This window comes from Oryzias melastigma, unplaced genomic scaffold, assembly GCF_002922805.2.
Source record: "Oryzias melastigma strain HK-1 unplaced genomic scaffold, ASM292280v2 sc00717, whole genome shotgun sequence".
In the NCBI taxonomy this organism is placed as follows: domain Eukaryota; kingdom Metazoa; phylum Chordata; class Actinopteri; order Beloniformes; family Adrianichthyidae; genus Oryzias; species Oryzias melastigma.
In genome coordinates this window covers 5,207-18,116 of record NW_023417305.1, presented here as the reverse complement: position 1 = coordinate 18,116, position 12,910 = coordinate 5,207, and the positions used below count along the sequence as shown (strand labels likewise).

Genomic DNA, 12,910 nt, shown 5'->3' with positions numbered 1-12,910 from the left:
CCGATCTTCCCTCGTTCGTGAACAAGACCCCAAGATATTTAAACTCCTCCACCTGAGGCAGGAGCACTCCACCCACCCAGAGAGGGCAAACTACCTTTTTCCGGTCGAGAACCATGGCCTCAGACTTAGCAGTGCTGACCCTCATCCCAGTGGCTTCACACTCGGCTGTAAACCGCTCCAATGCATGCTGTGCTGGAGGTCCTGGCTTGATGGAGCCAACAGAACAACATCATCTGCAAAGAGCAGAGAGGATATTCTTTGGTCCCCAAACCAGACCCCCTTCGGCCCCTGGCTGTGCCTAGAAATTCTGTCCATAAAGACTATGAACAGAACCGGTGATAAAGGGCTGCCCTGCCGGAGTCCAACATGCACCGGGAAAAGGTCTGACTTACTGCCGGCCATGGGAACCAAGCTCCTGCTCCAGTCGTTCAGAGACCGGACAGCCCTGAGTAAGGCTCCCCGGAGCCCATACTCCCAGATCACCCTCCACAGGACACCACGGGGAACGCGGTGGAACGCCTTCTCCAAATCCACAAAACACATATGGACTGGATGAGCGAACTCCCACGAACCCTCCAGCACTCTGAAGAGGGTGTAGAGCTGGTCCTCTGATCCACGACCAGGACGGAAACCAAACTGCTGTTCTTGGATCTGAGGTTCGACTATCAGACGGACTCTCCTCTCCAGTACCCTGGCATAGACTTTCCCAGGAAGGCTGAGGAGTGTGATTCCCCGGTAGTCAACCAAGACACTCCCACAACATCCAGAGACTTGAGGTACTCAGGGCGAACCTCATCCACCCCCGGAGCCTTGCCACCGAGTAGCTCTTTGACTACCTCGGTGACCTCAGCTTGGGTGATGGACCGTTCCACCCCAGTCTCCTCAGCCTCTACTTCCACAACGGAAGGCGTCTCAGCAGGGTTGAAAAGATCCTCAAAGTATTCCTTCCACCGCCCGAAACTTTGACCTGCACAGAAGTCCAACAACAAAACACAGCTCGGGTTCAGGTCAGGGAGGCCATTCCTACCAATCACGCCCCTCCAGGTACCACTGTCATTGCCCACGTGGGCATTGAAGTCCCCCAGGAGGACGACGGAGTCTCCCGTTGGGGCACTTTCCAGTACCCCTCCAAGAGACACCAGAAGGCCGGGAACTTCGAACTGCTGTTTGGCCCAAAAGCCGAAACCACAGTCAGAGACCTATCCCCCACCCGAAGGCGAAGGGATGCGACCCTTTCATCCACCGTTCACACTTGGCGGCTGAGCTGGGGGCTCATGAGTAAGAACGCCCCAGCACCCCGCCTCTCACTATGGGCATCTCCAAAGTGGTAGAGAGTCCAGCCTCTCTCGAGGGACTGAGTTTCAGAGCCCAGGCTGTGCGTGGACGTGAGCCCAACTATATTTAGTCGGTATCTCTCAAGCTCTCGCACAAGCTCAGGCTCCTTCCCTCCCAGAGAGGTGACATTCCATGTCCCAAAAGCCAAATTCCACGACCGGGGTTTGGGCCACCAAGGCACTCGCCTTCAACTGCCGCCCAAACCACAATGCACCGGCCCCTTCAGAGCTCCCCTGCAGGTGGTGGGCCCACTGGGGAGTGATCCCACGTCGCTCCTTCGGGTTGGACCCGACCGGGGCCCGTGGGACAAGCCCCGGGAGCCAGGCGGTCGCCTATTAATATAAGTCAATTTTTAAATTTGAGATTCATTTACTTTTTGATTTACTTGTCCTCATTCATTTTCATTGCTGCAGAGAACACATATTTGTGTAAAAGATAAATAATGATAGAAATAAAACTCAAATGTAAATTACATTTACCATTACAGTAATTTAGATAAGGTTGCATTTGATTGCGTAGAAAATAAAGGTTATTTGTTTTAAACTGAGCCTGATTTGTGTTTCTCCCCATGGAGAGGCGAAGGCTTTGATGGCTGAAGGTGATGTCTTTAACTGTCCATCATTCAGAACGTTGTTGTCCACATACTTCACATTTATCAGTGATGTCAGTAAAACCAACTCAAGAGTGTGAGCACAGTTAGTTCAGCAGAAACCACAAACATTTTGACTGCATTTCCGAAAGCAGATCTTATATCTTGGCAGGAAACAGAGATCTTACTCTTAGCTTCTCAATCTCAGTTATGAAACATAAACAAGTCGTCTTCAAATTTATGAGTTCACATGTTAATCTAAGGCAGGGTTTCTAAAAATTGGGGCAGTACCAAGCGATGGTAACATCAAGAAGAAGGAACATGAGAAACTGGAGAAATACCAGGGACTCAGAGAGGAACTGGAGAAAGCTTGGAAGGTGAAGGTGACCATGGTGCCCGTGGTAATTGGAGAACTCAGGGCTGTAACCTCCAAACTGGGGGAGTGGCTACAGCAGATCCCTGGAAAGACCTCAGACATCTCAGTCCAGAAAAGGGCAGGAACAGCTAAGATACTGTGCAGGACCCTCAAGCTCCCAGGCCTCTGGTACAGGACCCGAGCTAAGAGGAGAAACCACTGGCAGAGGGGGAGAGGGGCATTTTATATATGTATATATATATATATACACACACATACATACAATCATACACACACATATATACATTCATACACACACACCCACACACCCCCACACACACACATATATATATATATTAGGGCTGTCAGATTTGTTGCGTTAAAAACACGTTAATCTGACATGTGCTTGACACCGACAATTTTTTTGACGCATTAATCGCGGATTTTCTCATACATGCCTTTCCATACCGCACGCGCGGGCATCCCACCCTTTAACTCACCGGCTGCTCTCACTAGATCAGGGGCGGGTCTCTAACCATCGAGCTGCGAGCTAAAACCGGCCGGCGCTAGGACCTGGAGAGCTCCTGCACCCTAACCCGGCTCCGGTTCGCGTCCAGTACCACATCTGGTGGTACCGGCTCGCGTCGTTCAGCAGAGGAGGAAAAGATTTGGTCCCGACAAAAAAAAACATGAAAGTTTTATAGAAACTTTATTTTTGATGTTTTTATTTTATTTTACTGAACGTTGATTGAAGTTTTGAATTTAAAATGCCCTTCACTTGCACTTGGGCTTTTGTTAGGCATTTTATGTTACAGCCTTTTATTGTTAAGAAAGTTTATCTCAATACAATGTTACAAAATAAAGTATTTCTGATGAAAACTATTAATTTTACAATTCTTGTTTTCATAATTAATGTAGAACTGCTAAATTCCACGAAGCACACATTCTTTTTCCTTAAAAAAAGGACACATATTAATTTGCGATCAATCGCGAGTTAACTATAGACAATGTCATTAATCGCGATTAAAAATTTTAATCGCCTGACAGCTCTAATATATATATATAGATATATATATAACTATATATATATATATATATATATATAACTATATATATAGTAGGAATGCAACAATATTCAATATAAAACCGAACCGTTCGATACCCGTTCCACAGTTCGGTATGACATTTTTCACCATACGCATTTTATCTATTCAGTATCACTGTGAGCTGCCTTTAGCGTGTGTCTGTGTATTCATGTCTTCTTTGATGAGCCTTTCTGCTCTAGGTCTGCTCCCACTCTTCCCCTCCCTGCCAGAAGCTATTTTGCCTCTCCCCCCGGGAGGCGGAGCCCAAATGCTAAAACAACCGTATTTAGCTAAATGCTCAAAACAACAGTGACAGTAATAGCTAGAGGGGTGAATGTAGTTGTTCTGTGGTCAGCAACATGCTTGTGCACCAGCTGTGTCTGCACACGTTCAGGCGGCCGCTTGGGAGTCTGCGCGCGTATTTGTGGCCTTTTCGTTGGGGGTGGCTGCTTGGGTGCACGCCGATGCAACCGGTGTGTGAACAGCTTCCTGTTTGTGTTTGAAGACACGCCACCAACACTTAAACCTGCGGTGTGGAGACATCTAGGGTTTGCCATTGAATATGATTAGGAAGCGAAATGTGTTAACCCTTCCGCTCTCCTTGGCTTGTTTACAATAAAAGTGGGGTCATCTGGACCCCACATGACAGTGCGCTGAACTTTTTTTATCTTTGATTTTTGAGTTTCACTAATGTCCATGACAGACATAAAATCCTGTCCACCTTTGTCCACATTTGTCATGGAAGGAATCACACATCAATATGTGGTTGGAGTCATCTGGACCCCAAAGAGAGCGGAAGGGCTCAAAAGAAGTACAATTTCTGCAAGATTTCCCTCATCTCTAAATCTTACAATGTGGGAAACACATCCAACGTGACCACCCATCTTTGATGTCATCACCCAGACCTGTCACTGTCTTAAAGTTGAACAACTAACACAATCAAAACATCCCACATATATTTCAAAAGGCTTACAGTGTTACCTCAGATAAAGATAAAAAAACATCTGATGCCATCAGTGTTTATTGCTAAATATTTGCAGGCTTTTTTTCAATGGTTGATGGGAACTTTTGTCATTTAATGAAAACAGATGACCCACAATACAGTGTCCCACCACGTCCATATTTCACAGAAAAAAAATATGTATACCTGCACTTTATTAACAAGTGCGCAAAGAGATTGAAGACGACTTAGTAAAAACACACAACTTTCCACGTACAGCTGGACTTCCCGTGCAACAGAGAACTATCTCTCTGTAACTGTTCATTATATGACGGCCCTCATACCGGTAAATTCAGAGTGTAGTAGTGCAAGCTGTCAAGACTTAAGAGCACAGCTTATTTTGTTGAGTTTATTATATTCATATTTACAAGCATTGAGGACTGAGGCACTTTTACGTTTTAAAAAAAACTGATTTATTTGTTATGTTGTTTCGGTTTCAAAAGAAATCATAATCTGTGGAATAGAAGGATTTCCAGGTTTTTTTTGTTCAATACGCATCAAACTGTGACCCTCGTAACAAGGTACGTATTGGACCGTGGGCAAACTGTATCGTTGCATCCCTAATATACAGTAATCTAGACTTATTGTGACAGGGGAAATCTCTTTTAAAGCAACCAGGTCACCACATCACTTCCTGCTCTCTTTCCTACTGCTGCTGCTGCTCTGCTGTGGGTAGGACTTACTCTGGCTGGCGCTATGCATCTTTTTTGTCCCAGAAAAACACAAAAACACTACAACCACACCACGAAACAAATACATGTCAACCTGCTCTCCAATCACCTTTGTGTTCTCGATTTGAATCAGCTGTTTCAACAAACAGCTTCTCTAGAGTTCCACCTCAGATACAACTTAGCAGGGCAGCACTTTGGATGGAAAAAGTTCATGAAATCCATCTTGAGTTGGAGTTTTTGTGACAAACCAGAAGAGTCTAAAGACTGAAAATAAATCTGCAAATACGTGAAAGCGAGAATAAAGATTCGCGAATATGCAGGGGAACTGCATTGACTTACTTTTACTCATAAGTGAAGTCCATATGCTGCTCCTTCTGATTTTGTTTGGACAAATATTCTTCCACTTAGAAAATTATACTAACAATATTAACCCCAGAGCACTACCGCCGGGTGATATTCACTTGAGCAAAAGTATTTTCATGATTTCCATATATTACATTTTTCTGAGTGTCATTGGTTCCTGCAGTCTCACATGTCCCAGGAATGGGTTGACCGAAGACCAAGTCTCCAATATCATTTTTTTAAGTAATTTTTTGTTTTCAAATTCCTAATTTTTCTGTCATTTTCCAGCATGTTTTTAGGACACACCATCCTGCATCTCTGAGTGAGAGTGATTCCTGCTGTGTCGTCTGTCCTCCTGCTCCTGGTCGTTGACTATGGTCTTCATCATCACTCGTCCCTCAGCTCTATCTGAATGAACTCTATTTAAATACGTAGTTGTAGAAGCTAATCTTTCTTTAATAGTTCTGATATCTCCTGTCCGTCCTGGGATAGGATCTCTCCCTCATGTGGGAATCCTTAAGGTTTCTTCTTTTTTCCTGACTCAGGTTTTTTAGGAGTTTTTCCTTACCGGGAGGGAGGGTCTAAGGGCAGGGATAATCTTTATTTATTCTGTTTAGTTTTTAGCTATTGTTCATATTTTATGACTAATTTTTTGCATCTGTAAAATTACCTGCATGAAGCCCAATGAGGCAAATTTTCCTAGTGACTTTGGGCTATATAAATAAAATTGAATTGAACTTCCTATGCTTGTATTTTCAAAGTTCTTACATAAACCACAGTTGAAGATAAAAGAAAACTGCACTAATCTATCATGTGTTGTCATATTTTTATGTATTTTTTTATGACAAATACTTTTTATTGGGTATATTATATTGGATAAAAAATGTCAGGCAAAAGTGATGGTGTAACTTTTTATAGCGAAAGCGTTCTAGGGTCAAAGACTAACTGGATGGCTGACCTTGACTTGCTAGTAGCAAGAATATTAGAATTAGTGGTAGCAAGTTGCTACCACTAATTCTAATATTCTTTAGCTGTGTTGTCACATTCTCTGGGATCACCAGCACCTTCTGCCTTGAGACATGCATACACATACTGCGTGCCTCAACTGGTGTATTTCTAATGCGGATTTTTAGTGGCTAAAACGATGGGTCACAAAGTGGCACCAATGTAATCAGACAGTTGGTTAGAAATAAGCAAATGAGGTTATTAAAAAAAAATAAAGTGTCTTTTATTATGAGATAAAGACCAAATTAGTAAAGTACATGAATCAGCTGCAGCTTCAGTCAGTGTGTGTGGCCCAGCCTGGGTGCATGGGACCCATGGGTTTCCTCACCCATCTCTTCCTCAAGCATTTGAACAGGAAATTCTTTCTTTTTTTATTTTTTATCCAAAGAAATGTTAAAAACCCACAGAGAAAAAAGTACTCATATACTAGACGTCTAAAATTCAGTAGAAAACTTTTTGAAAGACTACGCCCCTTCGGTTTTAGAGTATTCAATTTAGCACATATTGTAAGTCCTTAATTTTTAGTTTTTTTAATTACTCTAGTTTAGAAATAAACTAAAGGCTAGCTGTTAAAAATGTTATGTTTTTAAAAATATTACCATCATTGAATTTACAGATACCTTGAAACTATTCAATATGCACTATTGCCTTAAAGCAAGAGATCTTCAGTTAAAGCTCCAGAGGGAACCCTTGTGTGTTGAGTTTGTATATTCTCTCTGTGCACCTGTTAGTTTCATTTATGTGAACCTCAAATTGTTCAGTATGATTTTATGTCTTTGTCTGATGTGGTGTTGATCTAAGAACTCACTCAGGGTGAATATGGCCTAAACAAAGAGGTAAACATGGCTTTCCAGGATATTTCATGATTTTTGAAGTGGGAATGCATCCACTCATAGGGAATTCAGCTAATATTTTTGATAAATAAATACAGTTCCAAAAAGCATACATGGTGTGTGTAAATATAACTCTGTGATAGAAATGACTTGAAAGGACTTGAAACATTCAACAGTAGGAATCAGACTCAACTTGAGACCTGTTGGTCTTGGTGTAGAACTCGACTTGGGACTTGCCTGCTTTTGACTTGGGACTTGACTCGGACTTAAGGACAAAGACTTGAGACTTTCTTATGACTTGGAAAGCAATGACTTGACCCACCTCTAAAAAAATTTTTTATTTCTCCTCCAACCAAATCAAGCCAAATAAGTTGTCAATTTCTTATGAAAAAGGTGTCACTACGTTGGAAACAGACATCATCATGAGCAGTAGTTGGCCAATAAAGTGCTTTGAACATTTTGACGTGGGGACTAGCCTTGCCCACGTGTCGAAGTTTCCTTGAGCGAGACACTGAGCCTCATTTTGCTCCTATATTGCTATAGATTTGTGCCAGCATTCGGCAGTGGAGTCACTGTGTGAATAATTAAATGGAACTGTGACTGTAAAGCATATTTGGCCTTAAAAGAAAGTAGTAAAATACAAGTGTGCGCCATTCATCATTTGGGATAATGGCTTCTTGGAGCCAGCGGACACTTCCTGTTTGGAAGGAGGAAAGTGGTCACGGTTCTATTCTCTTATACAATAGATGGATAAAAAAGCTGTCTTCATCAAAAAATACTAAATCATAATTCAGGTCTGAGAATAACAACATTATCCAACTCTCCATGAACAAAAAAAACATGAAACCAGAAAAATACCATTTTAAAATTATTTAATTCTGACAAAAGTCTTTATTTTTTTGTTAAATGGAAAAAAACATTTTTAAGAAAATGTTCATCTCAGAAAGAGAATTTAACTTTGTTAGTTGGCTGAAATGTTGGCCTTAAAACTGCTTGTTTATTTCTCGACTTTAAACCATTACCTTTATTGAACAGATGACATTTAGTAAAATTATTCACTTGCACATTCAAACACTGGAATTCAGATATTCTGACCTGCAGCCACAAGAAAAAATCATCACTTTGACCTTAATCCTGCAAACATTCGTGAAAGAATGGCTGTCCTCAGAAGTTCTAACGTTGATTCAAAAAGCAAGACGCCCTTCCTGGAGTTACTGTCAGGCTTCTCCATCAGACAATCTGTAGTTTAGTCCCAGTTTAAGGGTTCCCAGGAAAATGTCAATGTTGGAAAATGAAGAACCAAAACTTAACATTTAAACCTTAAATACTTACCAAGCAAAAAGGTGAAGTATGTTAGAAAAACGGCTTATTGTGCTGTGTATCAAACTATATATAAGATATTTAACATACAGTTTGATACTCAACATCTGAGCCATTTCCAAAGGAATCATGCTGAGAGTCCTTACAAGTTACTAGAGAAAACAGCACATCATAACACAAACATACATAATAAACATGAAGTCATAAATATTTAAAACAGCAAAGAAAAGAAGATGTGAAATAAAAAATGGATTGATAAATGAGGATGTCCTTTGAGGTTTTTTTTTACTGAAGAAAATAATTTAGAATGAAAAAAATAAAACAAACATTTACAGAGTTAACTTTTTACACATTTGGTCTCTTTGTTACAGTATACACAAACATTAATTCACTTTTTTTGGAACACTGAAAATGTACTGAGATCATCTGCCACCTTCTAGTTTTACGTCTGTTTTGTGATCATTAAAACGAATGTCAGTAAAAATCAAATTGATATGTACAGTTTAGTTTTTAAGCTTAAACTGAGAAAATGTATAAAAGTTACTAAAATATAATAATAATAATAATAAACAATAAACCAAACTTTTTTGACACATTGAAAAAATTTTATCTTGTCAAATGAGACCAAAAAAAAGCTTGAAACCATTAACTGCATATGAGGACTGGACTGAGTGAGAGTGACATCACCCATAAAAAAATGGTATATGCTATAGAAAAAAGTTTTTATAGCAAGAATGGTTATTCTGACAAATAGAATGACTGAGTAACAGCTGTTAATTTCAGTGTAAAGGTTTATGGGATTTTGGCTTCTTTGAAATGCCCGTGGAGGAGGAGTCACTCAGTCCAGTTTTCATAAACAGTCAATCAAACAGTCAACTCATAAAAAGATTGACTGATGAACTCTTGATCACCCATACATTTTAGTTTAAGACGTGTGCATTTGAGCTCAATAACCCTCAAGTTTGAAACAAATAAAATCTGTCAAACATGAGAAAAAGAAAAAAATCTGTAATGCAGAATCACAATTTAAAAAGAAAAACATTCTGAAAACAGCTTTGTCCAGAATAGTTAAGTAAAATATCGTATAAAACTTGATGTGACAAAAAACATCCTTATTATTAAAAGCATTATTATGGAGCATTTTTATTGATCAGTCGAACAAGAACAACATTTGAATATGCAGAAAGAGATGTATTTATCAAACAAAATTTGAAGCAAACGTTTCAAAATTAAGAGCTGTTTTGTATTTTAAGGTTTTGCATTCATACTTACTTTATAATTTTCCTTGTTTTCAAGTAATTATAAGAAACACGTGGTTAAAATTCATATTTTTTTCTAAAGTTCATAAAAATATCCATGTTCAGAAATTATCATGAAGAGGTTAAATAAGATGTTGAATATTCCTTTCTAACCACTAGATGTTTGACAGTTTTTGAACAAATAACTAAATCCAAGTTGGCATTTTAATAAAGCACAAATAAGAAAAAAGAAAAAAAAGATGAAAAAAGGTACAAATAATTCAGATTTCTTTTATTACTCTTAAATCCACAGATTTGAGTCCTTTAAATGGCGTTTTAAAAATAGAGAATATTCCATCTGAGTTTAGTTTGAGCAGATTTTTGCCCTTGTTTGGTCTCACCCATCCTGATTCGGCTCAAGGTAATCTTCATCTCTCTGTTGGCCTTCAGGTGGCGCTGTGGTGCTCTTAGGTGTGGCCTGAAGCTGATTGTGGACGTCAGCTGTGGTCTGCACATTAGCAGAGATGTCTTCAACGTCATCGTAATTCTCAGGCACGTCCTCCACTTCATAACTGACTCCATCTGTAAAAGGAAATCTCGTTACACTTAACTTCAGACTAAATATACTTTCGGCCAGTGGCTGATCTGATTGTTGTAAAGTATAAAACACATAAATGGTTCAAATCTGCATTAAAATGTCAGAACTTTCCATTGTTTTGGTGTGAGACTTCTTCCTGTCCAAAGTTCCCTCTTGAAGAAGCAGAAGTTGATTCCTTAGGGGTCAGGGGATGAGCCTCATTCACTTCATCCACATCATCGTACTGCAGAGAGGAAGAGCTCTGCGCTCGTCCATCCTTCACAGACTCAGTTTCTGCAAAGAATCCTGAAAACAACATGGAGGCACCAAAATGAGAATTCAATTTCATCCGATAAATCCAAAACACAGCAACCAAAAATCCACAGACTCTTATGGGTCAACCCCCTTTACAGGTGCATGTAACTTAGGCTTTAATACATGCCTCGTTTGTGAGTTACTTTGTGTCTGTGAAGTGACTAAATGGATGAACGTCATGATCGCTGAACTGATTCAATAAAAAAGTGACTCACTTTCCTGTCTGAAGTCCTCCTCCATCTCATCTGATTTGTGTATATCTTCATACATTTCACTGTCAAGATCTTCTTCTCTGCCTGGAAACATTTGTGCTGGAAAAGGATTCATAAGAGAAAGAAGACCAACACTTTTTCAGACAACAGAAGGGATCAGAATAAAAAGTGAAAAACAGAAATATTGGTACTTTGAAGATTTGTATATAAATGACTTAAGTATGAGGTGATAGTAAGGGACAAAACTGAATATTTTTGGACGGGCTCTATAAAAAATAACAAATGTACTCACGAAAAACTCTGGATTTCCGATTTCTCCTGAGAATCCGGTTTCGGATAAATACAATAATTAGAATCAACACAACCAAACTGACTCCCAACCCTATAAGGATAGTGGAGGTAGGTGGGGGTGGTGTTGGGGTTGGATCTGGTTCTTTTGGTGTGTAACCTAAGATCAAACACATTTGCAAAGCAGCAAAATGATGATAGCCAAACGACACAAGCAAAGCAACACAAACTTATGAACACAGACATAACTGTGGAACCAGTGCTGTACCTTTACACCAGATGAACGCTTGTTGGTCATTCTGACAGGTATCTTTGCTCACACAGTACTTTACATCTCTGTAATCTGCTGGGCAGTTGAGCTTTTTCCCACCACTGAAATCCTGGTCATGAGACAGAAACCTTTGAATTTCTGGGTCTCCTCAACACTTAGACAATGATGAGGACTGCAGAGAAGACTACTTTTGTGATTTATGTTTCTACTTATGTTGGAGAAAAACTACACACATTTAAATAACATTTCAAAGCCTCAGATCCTAACTGTAGTTAGTTGATTTCCTGTGAGCTGTTAACCCCCCCCCCCTTCCTATGCGAGACTTTGAAGCTGCTCAGATACAGGTACATTACTGTAGTGTTTATCAGAGGACAGGTCGTGTTTTTTTCAAATTCAATCAAACCTTTGATGTTCTTTTAACTGTCCCTTTAGCTTCACACCCGATCTCCTTGCACAAGCTGTTCATCAAGTTGTCGTCCATTACTGTGTCTTTGCCAATGCAAACATTTTCCCATTGTTTTCCAGAATTTACCTGAAGCAAGCCTCCACACTTTTCTTCTGTGTGAAACTTTATATTTTCTGTTTAAAAAAAAGAATGAAAACAAAAAGGAAAAGAGCAAATTCTGAAGCTTGAACAAAAGGATGCAGACAAACTTACTGTAACAGAAGATGGACACGGAGCTTGAACACGTTCCCTGTGTTCTGCGGCACTGACCCAGGATGTGGTGATGTTGGTCACAGCTGACATGAAGTCCATCCTTTGCAGATTTTGAATCAGAATCAAATGCATTACCACAGTTCAGTTCTTGACAGACCCTGTTTGAATAGTTGATGTCCCAGTTTTTGTTGCACACTTGAGAAGAGTCTATTGTTAGTTCTCCAGAACATCCATCTGACAAGTTGACCTTAGAGCGATCTGAGAAAAACAGAGATCATCCCATCAAACAGGGTCTTGGTTAGGTACTAACTTTGACATCATTTTCCACAACCATGAATAACACGTTTTTTCTGAGGTAAATCTCACCTTGACACTCAATGAAGAGCTTCTTCTTCTGGAGTGAGGGAGGAGTTTGTGTTTCACAGTTCCAGATACTTTCAGTTTTTCCATCAATTGGACATTTAAAGGTTTTGTTCCAGAAAGAATCAGTACCTAAGACTTCTCTTTTACTCTTAAATGAGCCACACTCCAGATCCTTACAGAGTCGTTCCCCCTCCTTGTCCGTCCATCCTTCACTGGAAACAAACATCCTTCCGGCTTCAGAGTAAACAGCCACTTCTCCTTTACAGCCATGATCTTCCAGAACCATCTCCCTCCAGTCTGAACAAGCAGCAAAAATGAATATTCAAGAGATTCAGTCAGTAATGACAAAGAACTGACAGGTTCACTCTTTTGGGGAAATTTCACCAACACGTTAACCTTTTGGGAATTGACTACCGTATTTTTCGGACTATAAGTCGCACCGGAGTATAAGTC

At 40.1% G+C, this 12,910-nt stretch overlaps 1 protein-coding gene across 1 annotated transcript; it reads right to left on the bottom strand.

Moving 5' to 3' along the window:
* Nucleotides 1–9,855: 9,855 nt before the first annotated feature.
* On the bottom strand, nt 9,856–11,917 carry LOC118598463. The gene is made up of 5 exons (XM_036211158.1): nt 11,840–11,917; nt 11,434–11,545; nt 11,170–11,325; nt 10,881–10,976; nt 9,856–10,656 (listed from the first exon to the last, which is right to left on the bottom strand). The coding sequence occupies exons 1-5, from the start codon at nt 11,915–11,917 to the stop codon at nt 10,472–10,474; spliced, it is 627 nt and encodes a 208-aa protein (XP_036067051.1). The 3' UTR covers nt 9,856–10,471.
* Between the last annotated feature and the right edge of the window lie 993 nt (nt 11,918–12,910).